The following is a 20,579-nucleotide window of genomic DNA, read 5'->3' on the forward strand; positions in this document are numbered from 1 at the left end:
GTCAACTACAGTGCCCTAACCCTGCCAGTTGAGAACTTCTTCCTCTGTAGGACATAACTATCCCGCACCTTGTGAACCATTCACCTCGTGAACCTCGTGAAACTTCAGTCATCCCTGCTCTGCCATCATCCTTGCCAGTATTCTCCTCCAATCCACCTGGGCAAGCCCCTCTCTCATGCCTCTGTAACTCCCTTTATTCCATCGTGATACTGATACATTAGATTAATGCTTTTCGCTCTCAAATTGCAGAATCAATTTAATCATATTATGATCACTGCCTCCTCTATTAAGCTCTCTAATAAGATCTGGGTTATTACACAACACCCAGTCTAAAATGGCCTTTCCCCGAGCAGGCTGAAGCACAAACTGCTCTAAAAAGCCATCTTGTAGGCATTGAACAAATTTCCTCTCTTGAAATCTGACATCAACCTGATTTTCCCAATCCCTTTGCATATTGAAGCCCACATTACAATTGTGACATGACCCTTATTGCATGTCCTTTCCAGCTCCCTTTGCAATTTCAACAAACCTCACATCTTGGCCACTATTTAAAAGCCTATATAAGATTTCCATATTGGTTATTTTACACTTGCAGTTTCTTAACTCCACCCACAAAAATTCAACATTCTCTGATCTTTTGTCACCTTTCTAAAGATGTAATTACATCTCTTGCCAACAGAGGCGCATCAGCACCTGTGCCTTCCTGTCTGTCTTTTAGATACAAGGAATATCCTTTGATGTTAACTATGACCTTCTTTCAGCCACGACTCAGTGATGCCCACAATGTCATATGGACCAATCTCTTATCACGCCATGAGTTCATCCACCTTATTCTATATAGTATGTGCACTTAAATATAGCACTTTCAGTCCTGTATGTCATGATATACTCTGTTATGACATATACACTAATCAATTCCTATTAAGCATTTGCATTTAACATCTGGATGATATTTGTTAGTGGTTGACAGGGCACCTGGTTTAAGTTTACATACCCTCCTAATTACCCTGGTAAAAGCTGCAGAAAGTTGTAAACTCAGTCATCTCCATCATGGGCACTAGCCTCCCCAGCATCGAGGACATCCTCAAAAGCAGATGCCTCAAAAACTAAGCATTCATCACCCAGGACGTGCCCTTTTCTCATTGCTAACATCAAGAAGGTGGTACAGGAGTCCGATGAAACACACTCAACATTTCAGGAACAGCTTCCTCCCCTCCATCCCAGATTTCTGAATGGCCAGTGAACCCATGAAGTCTACCTCTGTATTTTTTTAGCTGTCTTTTTAATTAAATGTTTTTAAATACATTTCTTACTGTAAATTATAATTCTTAAATTATTATGTATTCCAGTGTACTACTGCTGCAAAACAACAGATTTCATGGCATATGCCAGTGATATTAAACTTGATTCTGAAACACAACCACAGAAAGTGATGTGCCCTCAGCCACTGCTAAGCTTTTTATAAGATTAACTTTATTTATCACATGGACATCAAAATATTGAAACATGCAATGAAATTTGTTGTTTTGCATCAATGACTAACAGAGCTCCCTTTGCTAATTGTGCTTGGGCAGTCATTTCCAGCACCAACATAGCATGCCCACAACAAACTCTGACTGTACATCTTTAGACATGAGGGAGGAAACTGGAGAACCTGGATGAAGCTCACATGGGCAGATTTTGTAGTTAATTAGCATATAAACCAGGTTGCTACACAGAGAGGTTCAGACACATTAATCTTCCACACACTCATAAGTGGGTACCTGGCATTTCAGCACCATAATAGCATAGCAATTGGGGTGACACTATTACAGCTTGGGGCATCAGAGTTTGGAGTTCAATTCTGGCATGCTCTTGAAGGAATCTCTGAATGTTCACCCTGTGGAACATGTGGGTTTTCTGTGGGTGCTCTGTTTTCCTCCCACAGTCCAAAGGCGTACTGGTTAGCAGGTTAATTGGTCATTGTAAATTGTCCTGTGATTAGGCTAGGGTAAAATTGGTGGGTTTCTGGGCCACTCAACTCATTAGGCCAGAATGGCCCCTTCCATACTGTATCTCAAAATAAATAAATGGGTTTTCTGCCATTACATTCAACTTATCAGATGCCGCTTGTCCCCTGTTTTGGCACTCCACTGAATGGTAGCATCATCTCTGTAAACTGCCTTAGGAGGTTATGCCGCATTTAAGGTTGTGTTTGTGGTTTGTTTAATAACATTTAGTGTGAGGTCTGCGCAAAATGATTTCACTTCTGTTTAAGTAGATCTAAATAATGTGCTCACAGATCTGTTTTTTTTTTCCATTTCTTCACAAGATGCATATGTTCCTCACCAGACCATTAACAAAGTGGCCCTTCAACTGAATGGCTTACAATATTGGTTCAGGAAGATGTAGACATGTTTGTCTTCTTTGGACAGGGCATTGAATACAGGAATTAGGACATTATAGAGGTTTATAAAATTATTAGGGGTGTAAATAGGAAGAGATTCTGCAGATGCTGGAAAGCTTGAACAACACACACAAAATGCTGGAGGAACTCAAGACACCAGAATAAAAAGAGGGGGAAGTGGAAGGAGGACTAGTTAGCAAGTGATAGGTGAAGCCAGGTGAGTGAGAAAGGTGAAGGGCTGGAGAAGGAAGTCCTTTCCAGTCCTGATGAAGTGTCTTGGCCTGAAACACTTTCATAGATGCTGCCTGACCTGCTGAGTTCCTTCAAAATTTTGTGGATGGTCTCGATCTTTTGCCAAGTGTAAGGGAATCTAAAACTGAAGTGTATAGGTGAGAAGGGAAAACTACAACAAGGTTCTCAGGAGGAAGTTATTCACACAGAGGATGCTTGGTATGTGAAGCAAGCTTCCAGAGGAATTGGTAGGGGTGGGTACAATTACAACATTTAAGAGGTATTTGGATAGGTTGACAGATAGGGAGGGACCTGGGCCAAATGCAGGCAAATAGGACCAATGGGTGAATTGCAACAAAGGGCCCACTTCCTTGCTATATAATTCTATGGCCCTGATAGCAAATCTCCTTCCATGAAGTAAATCAACCAGACCTAAACCAACCCCACTTTATCTATCGTCCAAGCCTCTGTATCTTCCATCAGTAATCTAACCTCTATATAAACAAAAACTGACTCAAAAATCAAAACACTGTGGATACTGGAGATCTGAAATAAAAGCAGGGAGTGCTGTTAAAAAAACCCAGCAAATCAGGCAGAATCTATGGAATAAGAAAACAACAGTAATGTTTCAAGTTGAGCATCCTTTGCCAGGTATGAAAATACCAATGCCCAAGAACAGAAAAGCCTGCAAAAGTTAGTGGGAAGTAACTTTGCCATATCTAATCTGCTCAGGCCTATTGACATTCAGAATATTTCTTTGAAATCCCCCCTCAATTCTCCTGAACTCCAGGGAATACAGTCCAAGAGCTGCCAAATGTTCCTCATACGGCAACCCTTTCATTTCTGATATAATTCTTGTGAATCTTCTCTGGATCCTCTCCAACGTCAGTATATCCTTTCTAAAATAAAGAGCACATCTTATTTTTCCTCTGTATCCAGCCCATATAAAACCCTTCACCATGATTCAGGCAGAAGTTCAATCTTGTTTGCCCACAAACAAGCTGGCTACACTGTGTAATTCTAGAAGCCTTACATCCACTTATAAGACCCTGTCCTATCTATTGAAGGCACCTGACCTGCTGAGTTCTTCCAGCATTCTGTGTATGTTAATTTGGATTTCCAATATATGTAGAGTCTCTTGTGTTTATGCATGTAAGTTAATCATATATATATATATATATAACTCAGTTTTATATATATAAGTATATATCAGTAACCACACTCAGTTACGTATACATTGTGTTTTATAGGATTGTTTTTGTATTTATATTTATTGTGCTTTTGCATGTATTTTTATTGTGTTCCTTATGCTTATTGTGTTTTTTTTGTGTTGCATTGGATCCAGAGTAATTATTTTCTTCTCCTTCACACTTGCATACTGAAGAATGATAATAAACAATCATGAATCTTGAGTATTGTACGTGGAACTGTTCAGGAAGTTGGAGTGTAAATGAAACAATGTGGAGGAAATCAGGTAAAGTCAGCTTCAATTAGTCATGCTTCCTGGAAAGCCTTACACTTCCCTGCAGCTGAAAATATTAACAAGTTAAAAGGACCAGTTACACAGAGAGTTGGCGTAGTTACACAAACAGCAGAACTCTCAACCCCTCTATGGACAGAGGGCAAATTGAAGAGATGTTACGTTTGGTGCATTAACCCCCTCCACTTTCCTCTCTTGAAAAGCTCTCCCCTCCCCCCCCTCTTTGCCAATACAAGTAGTGGTTTTGGAGGAGACTATTATTACATATCTTCACAAAACCTCAGCACAAGGCTCAGGATTTCCTTTCAGTGTAAATTGCATGAATTGTGCAAACCCGCAGATGAGAGAAAAAAACATAGCATTTAACATCTGAGGTCAAATCATTCAGATGGCGTAATATCCCTGCCTTTGGTCACATGGAACCATGGTGAATGGGATGCAACAGATTCTGCCAATGCTGGAAATCCAAAGTAACACACACAAAATCTGGAGGAATTCAGCAGTTCAGGCAGCATCTATAGAAATGAATGAACAGTCAACATTTTGTATGAGCGCTGCACAAGATGATGAGAGGCACTTTTAGAGTGGACAGCCAGAGACTTTTTCCCAAAGCAGAAATAGCTAATATAAGAGGACATACTTTTAAGTATAGGGAGGATGTCAGAGGTAGTTAATTAGTTATTTTTTTCTCCACACAGAGAATGGTGGGTATGAGCAGTGTACTGCCAGGGTTGGTGATTCTTATGTTCTATGCTCATCTCCTTCCATAGATGCTGCCGAACCTGCTAACTTCATCCAGCATTTAGTGTGCATGTGATCTCAGTGGGATCCTACCTGATCCCTGATGTCATTGATATTAATAGACCCACAATGGTCATGCAGGTGTTAGACAACATTTAGTGTCATTTCATATAAATATTGTATGAATTTCAAGCATTTTCCAGTTAGTGGAGGACATCCACATTGTAGACATTGTAGTCACCAAGAAGACGTAATGAGAACCACTTTGAAGAATAGCATGTTGCTGACAAACAGCACAATATCCCAGAGGTCCAGGACTAAGTCCAGCGAGTCCTGAGGATGAGAGGTGGTGACCTCCCTCAAGGTCACCAGATCCCCAGGATAAGAGATGATGACCTTTCCTAAGGTCGCCGGGTCCACAGGTAAGGGGTGATGACCTTCCCCAAAGTCCCAACAATGAGAGATGGTGACATCCTCAAGACCTGCAGATCCAAAGGATGAGGGGCTGTGATCCCTCCTCCCCAGGCTAGTGAGTCCTAAGGATGAGGAATTATCATCTCCCCTTAGGTGACCATATCCCAAGGATGAGGGATGATAACATTCCCCCAAAATTGGTGTGTCCCCAGTTTGAAGGTCTATGCAGAGGCATGAAATTGGTCAACAGATCCAGACGACAAGATCAGTTGGTAGGTCCAGATGTTGGACTTCAACAATATTCAAGGATGGCGGTCAAGTCAGCAAGCGCTGAGGATGAAGATCGGTGATTCTTGAGGTCAAGGACATTGATTGGCAGGCCCCACGCAAGTGGGCCGGTGATCCCCAATGGGGTGGGTGGATAGGGTACAAAGTGATTTGGTCTTCCTGTACCTGATTTTTTATGATGGTTGTGTGGTGTTCTGCTGAACTTTGTAGACATCTATGTTGGCATCGGAACCACGGTGACTCTTGTGGACTGCCCCCAGCCCATTCTTAGACTGTGCTGGTTGCTAACAGAAACAATACTGCTTATTTTGATGTACATATGACTAATAAATCTAATCTAACCATTCAAATGTTACTATTGGTTAGAGGTTTATTTGCTTCTGTAGTGTTGGCTGACCACCAATAAATTGGACAGGATGAGTTCAATAATTGATGATGTTGTAGCACAATCAGAGATTGGTAGGTATAATGTTATGGGCATCACTGAGTTGTAGCTGAAAGGAGGTCATAGTTGGGAGCTAAACATCCAAGGATACATAGGAGCGTGATTGATAAGTTCGTGGCCTAAAATAGACGGTTTCAATTTTAGAAAACCTAGCACATTTATTTTCCCTACACTTACACACGTAGTCTAGCAGTCATGGAGCATACGGATCCCTTCTTGGATCCGTATCGGTGTCTTGGACCTCCAGAAGTGGTCAACAGCATGAGGTGATTGATAAGTTCATGGCCTAAGGTAGAAGGAGATGAATTATTAATGTCAAACTTTCTGCATTTTCACTCAAAGTTGAACGAGAGCAGTATAACTCATCTCCTTCCACCTTAGGCCATGAATAAATCAATCACCCCTGCTGTGGACCACCTGGATGTCCAAGACTTTCTCATTACATGCACATACAGCTCAATTCTTTGAGTGATAATGCAGAAAGTTTGAAGTTAATAACTCATCTCCTTCTCCCTTAGGCCACGAAACTCCTGTTGTGGACCATTTCTGAATGGCATAATTTTGCTCCAATGTCTTATGGTGTTATGAGAGAGATGGCTCTGTTGGCATCCTTAGAAAGAGGCAATGTAGGATCAGAAGATGTAGAATCTTTGTGGCTAGAGTAAAAATACTCTATTGTATTTTTTGGCAATGTGTACAATAATCATTTTTCATTTTCAATCTTTTTTTGTTGATTTTCCAGCAAAGAAAAAATTACAAATCAGAGAAGTTTTAACAAACATATAGTATAAAAGACGTATAAACAACAAAAAAGTGTATACTGTCAAAGTCAATTAAATATAATGTTACATTGTTGTATATAATATATAATGTTGTTATAATATAATAATGTTGGAAACATGTTGGAGTCCATTATTAAGGATGAGGTTTCAGGGTACTTGGAGGCACAGGATAAAATAGGCCGAAGGCAGCATGTTTTCCTTAAGGGGAACTCTTGCCTGATAAATCTGTTAGAATTCTTTGAGGAAATAAAAGGCAGGATAGACAAAGGAGAGTCCATGGATGTTGTTTTCTTGGATTTTTAAAAGCCTTCGACAGGGTGCCGCACGAGTCTGCTTAACAAGAACCTACAGTACTACAGGAAAGATGCCAGCATTGATAGAAGATTGGCTGACTGGCAGGAGACAGAGTCGAAATAAAGGGGCCCTATTCTGGTTGGCTGCCAGTGACTGTGACTAGTGGTGTTCCACAGAGATAGACTTTGGGACTGCTTCTTTTCACATTATATGTTAATGATTTGGATGATGGAACTGATGGCTTTGTAGCAAAGTTTTCAGATGATACAAAGATAGGTGGAGGGGCGGGTAGTTTTGAGTAAGCAGGGAGTCTGCAGAATGACTTTGACACTGGGAGAATGGGCATAGAAATGGCAGATGGAATATAATGAAGGGAATTGTATGGCCATGCACTTTGATGGAAGGAATAAAGGAATAGATTTTTTTTAAAATTCAAAAATCAAAGGTGCAAAGGGATTTGGGAGTCCTTGTGCAGGATTCCCAGAAGGTTAACTTGAAGGTTGAATTGGTGGTAAGGAAGGCATATGCACTGTTAGCATTCGTTATGAGAGGTCCAGAATATAAGAGTAAGGATGTAATGTTGAGGCTTTATAAGGCATTCATCAGACTGCACTTAAGAGTATTATGAGCAGTTTTGGGCCCCTTACCTCAGAAGAGATATGCAGGCTTTTGAGAGGGTCTTGAAGAGGTTCATGAGAATGATTCTAAGAATTAAAGGGTTAACGTTGGAAGAGGGTTTGATAGTTCTGGGCTTGCACTCACTAGAGTTTAGAAGAATGAGCAAGATTTCATTGAAACCTATTGAATATTGATAGGCCTAGACAGTGTGGATGTGCAGAGGATGCTTCCAAAAGAACCACAGAACTCTACAGCACAGAAAACAGGCCATTCGGCCCTTCTAGTCTGTGTCAAAACTTTATTCTGCTAGTCCCATTGACCTGCACCCAGTCCATAACCCTCCAGACCTCTCCCATTCATGTATCTATCCAATTTATTCTGGGTGAGTCCAGGACTAGAGGGCACCACCTCAGAATAGAGGTATGTCCATTTAGAACAGAGATGAGAAGTAACTTTTTTAGCCAGAGGGTGGTAAATTGGTGGAATTCATTGCCATGAATGGCTGTGGAGGCCATGTCACTGGGTATATTTAAAGTGGAAGTTGATACATTATTGGTTAGTTAGGGTGTCAAAGGTTATAGGGAGAAGGCAGGACAATGAGTTGAGAGGTATAATAAATTAGCCATAGGGGAATTGTGGAGTAAACAGATGGGCTAAATAGTCTAATTCTCCTGCTATGTCTTATGGTCTAACTGATGACAGGCCCTCCCAAGTTATTACAGGGCTCCATCTCTGTGAACTGTTTGTAAACTGGACAGTTTGCAAGTCAGAATTATAGCCAAGAACTGAGTTCCCAGGTGGCAGAAGATGCCTGTAGCCCCACAGCTTGTCAGTATCTCAAATGCTTGATCATGTGTACAGGCTGTACATAAGCTGGGTGTTCATGACCTGTGGGAGGCCTGTATATGGTACTCCCAGCTCATGTTTCTGTGCTTTGATAACTTTTGCAAGATCACCTGACCAATGGGCCACATCACTCCAACTGTTCACAGTCCCCTTACTTCCAAATCCAATGAAATGCCTCATTATCTCAAACTCAAATTCAGTTCAAAAGAACAACTATGCACTACTTACATTATCACCTTATTCTAATGATTATCACACACAAGCCAAGTGAGAGACAGCACTTACATTGCTGGGATCAAATTCCAGAGGATGGGGACATCTCTTGGGTCCTGACCAGAAAAGAGCTCCCGAGGTTGTAACCTAGAACAAGATATAGTCCACTGTCAGTTGAAATCCTGTTCAGACAAGCTCAGTTCATTGAAGTTATTCTGGTGTGAAGGTATAATTTCATGCCTACAGAATGCAATCGATCTTTGATAACTAGACTCATTGACAAATCTTATCATTTTAATCTCCAAAGTAAAAACAATTTCTAAGATATTTATGGTTTTCTACATATGTGAAGCATTTTAAGGTGAGAGTGAATAGACCATCACTTGTCAGAACTCAACGCCACTACATAAATGGAATTTGAGGCCGAAATGGATTTGAACTCTGTAATGAACAAGACAACTTGCATTAAAATAGCAATTCCCACAGAGCTTTACACATTTTTGAGTAGTTACTATCTTTATATTGAGGAAAATACACTCAATGACCACTTAGCTACCTCCTAAACACGAAGTTACCGTCATCTTCCGGTCAGCTTGAACCACTCCAGCCATTCTCCTCTGATCGCTCTCATTAACAAAAATGTTTTCACCCACAGAAATGCCACTCATTGGATGTTTCTCTGTTGTCACAGGAATGGAATATATAAAAGCAAGAGTAGTCCTTTAAGGTCCTTGTGCCTTCTCCACTGTTCCATTGGGTTTTGGGTGAACTTTTATGCCAACATCACTTTCTAGTGCCAACCTCACACTCCCCAATTCCCTTAACATTCAAAGTATGAAGATGCTCAGGGAGTGAGAATAGCACTCTTGGGGTAGTGAATTACAAAGATATAACATCTCAAGGTGAAGGTATTCCTTCTCAAGTCCTGATTGGATAACTCCTTATTTCAATGGAGACGCAAGGGACTGTGGATTTTGGAATCTGGAACAACAATTTCTGGAGGAACTCAGAATGTCAAGCAGCATCTAGGTGGGGGGTGACTAAGGAACTGTCGACGTTTTGATCCGAAACATCTACAATTTCTTTCCTGCTCCAGATTTTGCTTGATCCACTGAGTTCCTCCAGTAGAGTGATTGTTGCTTCTTATTTCAATATTAGCTTTATAAAGATTTGCTTTATTTGTCACGTGACATTGATACATTGAATCACATAGTGAATTGTATTGTTTGTGTCAAATGAAATCAGTGAGGGCAGTCAACAAGTGTCGCCACACTTTCAGCGCCAACATAGCATGCAACACATACTAACCCTAACACTAACCATACTCCTTTGGAATGTGGGAGGAAACTGGAGAATCTGGAGTAACCCCAATGCAGTCTCCAGGAGAAGATACAAACAGACAGAAGGGGGAAATCAAGCCCCGATCTATGATCGTTGGCACTGTAAAGCAAATCCTACTATGTCACTCGTTTTTGATTTTGTTTTTTTTTAGAAATACAGCACAGAGTAGGCCCTTCTGGCCCTTTGAGCTGTGCCTCCCCAGCAACTCCCAACAATTCTGATTTAACCCCAATTTTAAAGTTCAAAGTTCAAAGCAAATTTATTATCAAAGTATTTATATGTCATCACATACAACCCTGAGATTCATTTTAAATAAATTCTGTGGCTACATACTCTTTACAACAACCAATTAACCTACCTGGGACATCTTTGGGGAGTGTGGGAGGGAACTGGAACATCTAGGGGGATCCCATGCTTCCCACGGGGTAGACCCTCACAGAGGACACCGGATTTCAACTGCAAACTCCAGCTCCTGGAGCTGTATTAGCTTTGTGCTAACTGATACGAACCTAGCCTGTTGAATCTCAGTTTATGATGGATATTACCCATAAATGTAGGGACAACAATAGGAGAATTTGGAGCTTTGCTGTCAAGGAAAGGCCCAAACTTTCTACAAAGCACAGACCTCAAAGACTAATTCCAGACTTCATAAAGAAGTAAAATTTAATTTTTAATTTAATGTGAAAGCTCCATACCTGACGTTATGTGCCTGTGAAGCCTCTTCAAGCAAGTTTGTTATCATACATGGGCCTCTGCAAATGACAATAAACTTGACTTTGACAGAGTGATCCAATGCCAATTGGTTAGATCAGGGAATTCTTCATTGCTATTTGAACTGCTATTTATCCCTCAGTCAATAAATTTAAAACTGATTCTCTGGTCTTGACCACATTGTTATTTGCCATGTACCCACTTGTTACCACTTTTGTAAGATAACTAAGTCTGGTTCATTGTTAAGATCGATGCATGGCTGCAAGTTGTATGGATCTGGCCCTCGTGCTGTGGCATCCCTTCACCCATGGTGTGGGAGAGAACGGAGGTGTGGCAAGCATATTGGTATCCTTACTGGGTTGAAGGCTGGCCTCTGCAGGCTGAATCTCCCAGTGCTGCTGCTCTCCGGTGTGGACAAGCTGGATTGCCTTGACTCAGCACAAGACAAGCTGGAACACTTTTCTCTCCGGCTAATACAGTGCAAGATCGGAAACTACCGTGAGCTTGTTCTTGTAGAAACATGGCTCCAGGACAACACCCCATGCCATGACACTCAAGGTTTAGTACTTATATTATTTTGTGACTGTGTGTGCTGTCATAACTTTACACTTTGTGTGCTGTGTGTGGCTATATGTACTGAGGTTTGCACCATAGCTCTGGAGGAACAATGTTTTCTTTAGAGGTAACTGGGTGAATGAAATTAAACTTGAAATTGAACTTTTCCTACTTTACAAATGTTACTGACATTAAATATCCCATGTAAATTGGATACAGGAGATTCTGCAGATGCTGGAAATCTTGGGCAATGCAAACAAAATGCTGGAGGAACTCAGCAGCTCAGGCAGCAACTAATTATAGTTACAAAATCACAACATACTGTGGAACAGGTAGTGAAAAGACAGCTAAACAAACACCAAACAAGGATGATATTGAAGCATGTTGAAAGCCTGCATTCTTGAAGCAGTAACGTGTTGTGAGTATCCCAGAATATATTTTAGTAGAACTGCAGAGATGATTAAAGCTCTAAGCTACATCTGGCTCTTCCATCTGCTCTCAGACCCTGATACCCTCCATGAACAATATACAGGTAGTGATAGCATCTTGATCCTCCGTGGATTCATTGTGCTGCCACTCAAATAGTTTTGACAAGTAGGCATCCATTCAAAGTGTGAGTCTCAGTGCGATAGACTGATGCCAAACTTTCACAAAGTATTCCCATATGTTTCTTTCCTCTGCATGATGTGGAAGAGTTTACAGGCTGAACATGCTTCTGGGCAAACCCTACTGATAAGTTAAGATCTCAGCTGGCTGTCCAGTGGAATAAGTTCTGGCTGTTAACTTAGCACAAAGCAATTAGGTCAAGAACAACATAATGAGGGAGAATTATTTTCAAAATACAACAGGGAAACAGGCCATTTGGTCCAACTAGTTGGTGATGGTGTTTAGGTACTAACTCTGTTGACCTAATCCTAATCTGCATGAGTTTCACTTCCTTTCCTCCACATTTTCACCTAACTTCCCTTTAATGTTTCTATGTTACTTGCCTTGCTTAAGCCAGAGAGACACAATTGGATTTATTTTATATTAATGAATGATAGTGAAACATATTCTCCACCTCCAGACTAAGAGACTCCATCAGAATCCTAGAAGCTCCTAATAGTCAATCAAATGCAAGAGATTCTGCATTACTGGAAATCCAGAGTAACACACACAAAATGCTGCAGGAACTCAGTAGGTCAGACAATGTCAATGGAAATGAATAAACAGTAGGTATTTTGGGCTGAGTCCCTTCATCAGGACTGGAAAGGAAGGGTGCAGAAGTAAGAATAAGAAGGTGCCGGGGGTGGGGGGGGGGGAAGAGGAGATGGAGGATGGGTGTGGGAGGGAGAATAAAATGAAAAGCTGCTAGGTGATTAAAGTTTGAAGTGCTGAAAATAATGAAAATAAATAAGTAGCACAAAAAAGAGCTAAATCGTGAGGTAGTGTTCATGGTTTATGAAGACGGCAGAGGGGAAGAATCTGCTTCTAAAACAGTAAGAATGTGTCATCAGGCTACGGAGGCAGGTGATGGGCAGGTGAGGAGAAGAGGTAAGATGGGAACCAGAATGGGAATAGAAAAAGAAAGAAAGGGGAAGGGGGAGAAATTATCAGAAGTTAGAGAAATTGATTTTCATGCCATTGGTTTGAAAGGCTAGCAATGAGGAAATCCTTCTGTTGCTGATGGCATCAAGGGGCTCAAAAAAGTGGTCCCCCAATCTACATCAAACCTCACCAATGTACAGGGGGCTGCACTGGGACCACCGGATATAGTAAATGACCGCGATACACTTGCGGATGAAGTGTTGCCTCACTGGGAAGAACTATTAGATTTAGTTAGTGTGTTGAAAGGACGGAGAAGTTGAAGATGGTGGGGAAAGAGAAGCCATTCCAGTGGAGAAGCAAAGGGAAAAGGGGATGATAAAAATGAACAGAAGACACAGTCTGTGGAAAAGAAACAGAGTGAATGCTCAAAGTTCAAAGGAAATTTATTATCAAAGTATGTACATGTCACCATAGACAAACCTGAGATTTATTTTCTTGTGGGCATTCACAATAGAACAAAGAAGTACAATAGACTTAATAAAAAAACTACAAAAAACAATGACTGACAAACACCCAATGTGCACAAGAAAACAAACAATGCAAATGAAATATAATAAATAAATAGTAAATAAATACTGAAAACATGAGTTGTAAAGTCACTGAAAGCGAGTCCACAAGTTGTGGAATCAGTTCAGTATTGCCATGAGTGAAGTTATTCACGCTGGTCCAGGAGCCTGATGGTTGAGGGGTATAACTGTTCCTGAATCGGTGGAGTGGGACCTCAGGCTCCTGTACCTCCTTCCCGATGACAGGAGTGAGAAGACAGCATGGATTGGATGATGGGGGTCCTCTTTGCTGATTTCTTCATCACTTTTAAGTTGCTGTGATATTCAGATTGGTGCAAAGGCTACCATGGTTGCAGGTGAACAGGTGCTGCACAGAGGGAGTCACTAAAGTGATCTGGGAATGAGTAATCTTGACCAACTCAAGAGCCAGTATGGGCCATCATAGTGTAGTGCTGTAAACGTGCTTGATTCTATGTTACAACTATTCCAATAAAAAATTTAATTTGTTCACCCTTGCCTCCAAGAATCAGGGCAATTGGGCTTGAGTAAATACATGGTTTTACTACCCTAACTGAGATCCATCCATTGTAAGGGTAAATCTTATACTCAATTAAGGGATGTGGACTTGGCAGGCTGAGCCAGCACTTCATTGCCATAAACTAAATGCCGTTGAGAAGGTAGTGGAGGCTGCCTTCTTGAATTACTGTAGTCCTTGAGATTTGGGTACTGTTAGATTAAAAAAAATACTTATTTCTCACAGATACATCAAAACATACATGAAAAATGTGTCACTTGTGTCAATGACTAACACGGTTCGAGGATGTGTTGGGGACAGTCCAAGAGTGTTGCCACTTTTCTGGTGCCAAAATAGCGTGCCCAAATTTAGTAACCCTAACCTGTGCAACTTTGGAAAGTGGAAGGAAATCAGAGCTCCCAGAGGTAACCTATGTGGTCTAGGGAAGAACGTACATTTAAACCCAGGTTGCTGGCACTATGAAGTGTTATGCTAACTGCTACACCACTGACAGTGAAGCAACGTCAACATATTTCCAAGTCATGATGTGTGTGGCTTTTAGGTGATGGTGTTTGCTTCCGTGCGTTTGATACCCTTGCCCTTCTAGCTGGTAGAGCCTTGGGTTTGGAAGGTGCATTCTAACGAGTATTTTGAGTTGCTGTAATGCATCCTGTCAGTTCAGGAGCCCGAAGTCATGTACTTAGTGTTTCAGGAACAGTTTCTTCCTTTCTGCTATGAGAATTTTATACGGTCCATAAACACCACCTCACTACTTATTTTATATATTGTAATATATAGTATATTTTAAGTATTGCAGTACACTGCTGTCACAGCCAACATAAAGAGTAAAAGTAATAATTATTATCAAGTGACATCAAATGACTCAGTTTGCAATTTGTGAGTTACTGGAAAGCACAATGTCCGATGAAGCCATAACTTTGCTAAAAACAAATCTCTTTAAAAATGTAACTTTGCCTGATTCAAAAGTAAGCTTTTATTTCAGCTATGGATTAAAGTAAAAATCTGTTGCACAATTTACATTTTTTAAAAGAACAAAACCCATATCAACACAGAAGAGCTTTTTTTTTTAACAAAACTGCAAGAATTCTGTCTCTACCTCTGTCTGTTCTCACAAGTTAGAAACCAATTACGTTTTTGTTTTGGGATATGGGGCCGGCGGGGACAAGGCAGGGGGTCCACAGAGACTTTTTTTTTCAGATTACATGCCGCTTTTGAATCTGCAATCTATCCACAGCAGGCCCTGTTAGCCCACGTGCCAACACAAAATCTTTTGTCTACATTTTGCATTAACCTTTATTTGTCCTGCCCCTAAAGCAATGCTGCAACAGGTCAGATTCTAACAGCAGGCATGCAAGCCCCACCAGCTGGTGCTAATTTAGCAGTCCCATTCATTAGAAAATGAGCATTTTAACAGCATGTATACATTACAGGCACCAGTAATAGTCGAATGAAAACTCTCAGCTATTTCAGCTGGATTCATGCTGCAATTCTGTTGAGATTGCAACTATACCTTGGCACAGATACATTTACCTCAACGATACTTTAATTTCACAAGAAGACCACACAGAGGTGTGGGGAGAACTGTTGCTGGGTCTAAAGAAGGATCATCAACATCTCAAAGAATCCATCCTGGGCCCAATATATTTATGTGGTCATGAAGAAGGCACGGCAGCAGCTACACTTCATTAGGAGTTTGAGGAGACTGAGGAGATCTGGTATGTCACCAAAGACATCAGCAAGTTTCTACAGATGTAACATGGAAAGTACATCACTGCATCACTACCTGGTATGATGACTCCAATGTACAAGACCAAAAGAGGCTACAGAGGCTGTAGACTCAGCCAGCTCAATCGTGGACAAAGGCCTCCCTAGCATCGAGAAGATTTTCAAATGACAGTGCCTCAAGAAGGTGGCATCCCTCACCATCCAGAATATTGAACTTGGGATCCGAGTCCATAGGGCACTCAAAACTGCTGTGCAGGTTGACTCTGTGGTTAAGAAGGCATGTGATGCATGGCCTTCTTCAACTGTGGGATTGAGTTTAGGAGCCGAGAGGTAATGTTGTAGCTATATAGGACCCTGATCAGACCCCACTTGGAGTACTGAGCTCGGTGCTGGTCATCTCACTACAGGAAGGATGTGAAAACTACAGAAAGAGTGCAGAGGAGATTTACAAGGACATTGCCTGGATTGGGGATCTTGCCTTATGAGAATAGATTGAGTGAACTTGGCCTTGGTCTTTTCTCCTTGGAGTGATGGAGGATGAGAGGTGACCTGATAGAGGTCTATAAGATAATAAGAGGCATTGATTGTGTGGATAGTCAGAGACTTTTTTCCAGGGCTGAAATGGCTGGCATGAGAGGGTTTTAAGGTGCTTGGAAGTGGGTACAAGAAGATATCAGGGCTAAGTTTTTTTTAAACACAGAGAGTGGTGAGTGCGTGGAATGGGCTGTCGGCGCTGGTGGTGGAGGCAGATATGATAGGGTCTTTTAAGAGCCTCCTGAATAGGTACATGGAGCTTAGTAGAGGGCTATGTGTAACTCAAAAGTACATACATGTTCAGCATGGCATAGCATTGTAGGCCGAAGGGCCTGTAGTTTTTCTATGTTTCTATATGCCCTCTTCTCATTGCTACCATCAGGGAGGAGGCACAGGATCCTAAAAATACACACTTAAAGATTTATGCCAAGTTTCTTATCTCTCCACCTCCCCCCCCCCCACCCCCCCACCACCGGCATCAGATTTCTGAAAAGTTCATGAACACACCCTCATTATTCCCCTTTTGCACTATTGATTGATTTTATTAGACCTTATAGTTATTCTTATGTCCCACACTAAACTGCTAACACAAAACAGGAAATTCTACATTATATGTAAGTGATAATAAACCTGATTCTGATTTTTACACTAAATTTTTTCTCACCTTGTCCAAATGACTCTTTCTATTATGCATTGATTTACTAATGCTCTTGTGAAGTAACTTTAAAGGTATGTTGGTATATGAGGAATGGGCTGTCTTGGAGAACCAGAGCATTGTTCTGTGAGAATGGTGGTGGTGGTGGGAGAAGAAGATGAGAAATCATCTGCTGGCTGCAGATGCTCAAGGTCTTTTCCCAGAGTAGGGAAATCGAAAACCAGAGGGCATGGATTTAAGTTGAGATATGGAAGACTTAAAAAGGACCTGAGAGAAAACTTTTACACATGTGGGTGGTGATCTGTTAGAGGAAGTGGGAGAGATGGGTACAACAAATTTCATGACATATGCCAATGATATTAAAGCTGATCTTAATTCTGAATTGCAATATTTTAAAAGACATTTGAACCGATGGATAGAAAATGTTTGGAGGGATATGGGCCAAAAACAAGCAAATGGGACTGTCTAGGGTACATACCATGGTTAAAGCTTAAGACTCAAAGTAAATCTATTACTTTTCAATTTCTATACCAATTTATATAACCCTGAGATTCAATTTTGTGGGCATTCACAGTAAATCCAAGAAACACAATTGAATCAATGAAAGACCACACCCAATAGAACTGACAAACATCCACTGTGCAAAAGACAACTGTGCAAATACAAAAAGAAAGAAAAATAATAATAAAAATTAGCCATAAATATTGAGAACATGGTCATCATAGGCCAAAAAGGGCTTGTTCCGTACTGTATAATTCTATGACGCCATAGACAGCAGAGAACAATTTCATCACCTTATGCCCAGCCCCGGAGAGTGTAGTCACTCAATGAATCCCAGGCTAACTTCTCACAATTTAACTCATTATGATCTTGCACTTTATTATTTACCTGCACTGCACTTTCTCTGTAGCATTTACACTTTATTAGATGTTGTTATTGTTTTACCTTGTTCAACCTCAATGCAGTGTGTAATGATTTACAGACAGACATACTTTATTGATCCCGAGGGAAACTGGGTTTCGTTACAGCCGTACCAACCAAGAACAGTGTAGAAATATAGTGTAGCAATATAAAACCATAAATAATTAAATAATAATGTTAATCATGCCAAGTGGAAATAAGTCCAGGACCAGCCTATTGGCTCAGGATGTCTGACACTCTGAGGGAGGAGTTGTAAAGTTTGATGGCAACAGGCAGGAATGACTTCCTATGACGCTCAGTGCTACATCTCGGTGGAATGAGTCTCTGGCTGAATGTACTCCTGTGCCTAACCAGTATATTATGGAGTGGATGGGAGTCATTGTCCAAAATGTCATGCAACTTGGACAGCATCCTCTTTTCAGACACCACCATCAGAGAGTCCAGTTCCACCACAACAACCTCACTGGCCTTACGAATGAGTTTGTTGATTCTGTTGGTGTCTGCCACCCTCAGCCTGCAGCCCCAGCACACAACAGCAAACATGATAGCACTGGCCATCACAGACTCGTAGAACATCCTCAGCATCGCCAGGCAGATGTTAAAGGACCTCAGTCTCCCCAGGAAATAGAGACGGCTCTGACCCTTCTTGTAGACAGCCTCAGTGTTCTTTGACCAGTCCAGTTTATTGTCAATTCGTATCCCCAGGTATTTGTAATCCTTCACCATGTCCACACTGACCCCTTGGATGGAAACAGGGGTCACGGGTGCCTTAGCCCTCCTCAGGTCCACCACCAGCTCCTTAAGTCTTTTTCACATTAAGCTGCAGATGATTCTGCTCACACCATGTGACAAAGTTTCCCACCATCGCCCTGTACTCAGCCTCATCTCCCTTGCTGATGCATCCAACTATGGCAGAGTCATCAGAAAACTTCTGGAGATGGCCAGACACTGTGAAGTAATTGAAGTCCGAGGTGTAAATGGTGAAGAGAAAGGGAGACAGGACAGTCCCCTGTGGAGCCCTATGACAGTAAGCAAGTCAAATTTTTTACTGCATCCCTACATGTTTCAATAATAAACCACTTCCAATTCTACCCTCTCCAGTCCATTGATTATAACTGAGACCCAAGCAAATTGAGCAACTTATGGCCAATATAGCAGCGTATTACATTCTCAGACAGGGATGGTTGTGATCTAAGTGCACCACAGCTTTTAAGAAGAGTATCAAGAGTCAGAAAGAAGCGATTAAGGAAGAGTGGGAGTAACTGGGTATCCCAACAATGAGATGAGAGAGGCTTTTATCTGTGGTGTCAGATACCATTCCCAAGACTGCCTAAAATTTCTTCTTATGCCCATCACTCCTACTGGGGCGTAGGACGCTGACAGTAGTTTGTTGGAGTCCTTAGTCCTGGGCCAAAGGTTGATCAGCCCCATGGCCTCCACTTTAACCACATGACTTCCTTTGTTTTCAATGCAAAGGGCTTTCCACTCCCAGGGATGAGGTCTTTGGAGCTTTTGTTAGTGTTTCAGTAGCTCTGGATTTTTACAGGATACCCAACCCTCCTCCCTACATAGCCGGGATTCAGACTGTCCATGGTGGAGTTTGGTGGCTATAAATTAGCATCTGTCAAACACCGTTTTTATTAAAATAAAACATTTGTTTACAATAACTCAACTATTCCATCTGAAGATTTAGATTACATGAACTGCAGTTCTCAAATATTGTGTGAGAACAGCCAGATCATAATAAATCTGTTCTTGCCCAGATATTTTACTAAAATAAATTGATTCATCAGGGAGCTTGGAGGAGTGGAAGGGCTGGGACTCACAGAGGAGGTTTTCCACTCATCAAGATAAGACATAATAGTTCTGACAAATTTGAGTTGATTTACTTGGAGCACTCAGTATCAGGGTAAGGCAGTTCAGATCGGTAAACTACACATTACCTAATAAAGTCTTATAAGCCCCGGCCCAGAAAAGCAGTCTTCCTACACCAGAGACACACCTGCTAGGCAACACTGCCAACTCCCGTTGAGGTGTGAGCAGAGTTATGCAGGACTTAAATCCACTAGGAACAACAAGATGGCTTTTTAGAGCAGCTTGTGCTTGAGCCTATTTGAGAAAAGGCCATCTTGGATTGGGTGTTGTGCAATGACCCAGACCTTATTAGGGAGCTTAACATAAAGGAACCCTTAGGAATTAGTGATGATATGATTAAATTCATACTGTAGCTTGAGAGGGAGAAGCATAATTCACATGTTTACATATTGCAATGGAATAAATGGAATTACAGAGGCATGAGAGAGGAGCTGGCCCAAGTGAATTGGAAAAGGATATCGACAGGGATAAAGGCAGAGCAGAGATGGCTGAAGTTTCTGGAAATAGAAAGGTGCAGGATAGATATATTCCACAGAGGAAGAAGTTCTCAAATGGCAGGTGTATGCAACCATGGCTGACAAGGGAAGTTAAGGACTGCATAAAAGCCAAGGGAAGGACATATAAGGTAGCAAAAACAAATGAGAAGTTGAATTATTGGGAAGTTCTTAAAATCCAACAAAAGGTAACAAAAAATCTATAAGAGGGGAAAAGATGAAATAAGCAGGATACCACAAGTTTTTTCAGCTACTGTATATAAAGAGTAAAAGGGAGGTGAGAATTGATATTGGACCATTGGAAAATGATGCTCGTAAGGTAGTAATGGGGGACAAAAAAATGGCAGGTGAACTTAATGGGTACTTTGCATCTGTCTTTACTGTGGAAGATATTAGCAATAT

The 20,579-nt window shown here is 41.2% G+C and overlaps 1 protein-coding gene across 7 annotated transcripts in view; it reads right to left on the bottom strand.

Moving 5' to 3' along the window:
* The window catches only part of LOC132378004 (ubiquitin-like modifier-activating enzyme 1), a 416,994-nt gene that overhangs the window by 248,467 nt on the left and 147,948 nt on the right, over positions 1–20,579 (bottom strand). For all 7 annotated transcript variants that reach the window (XM_059944584.1, XM_059944583.1, XM_059944586.1 and 4 more), the window contains one exon: positions 8,811–8,885. In XM_059944584.1, coding sequence (XP_059800567.1) covers positions 8,811–8,885 — 75 coding nt within the window. The remainder of the gene's footprint in view (positions 1–8,810; positions 8,886–20,579) is intronic.

The sequence above is a fragment of the Hypanus sabinus genome, chromosome 19 (genome assembly GCF_030144855.1).
Source record: "Hypanus sabinus isolate sHypSab1 chromosome 19, sHypSab1.hap1, whole genome shotgun sequence".
Lineage (NCBI taxonomy): Eukaryota > Metazoa > Chordata > Chondrichthyes > Myliobatiformes > Dasyatidae > Hypanus > Hypanus sabinus.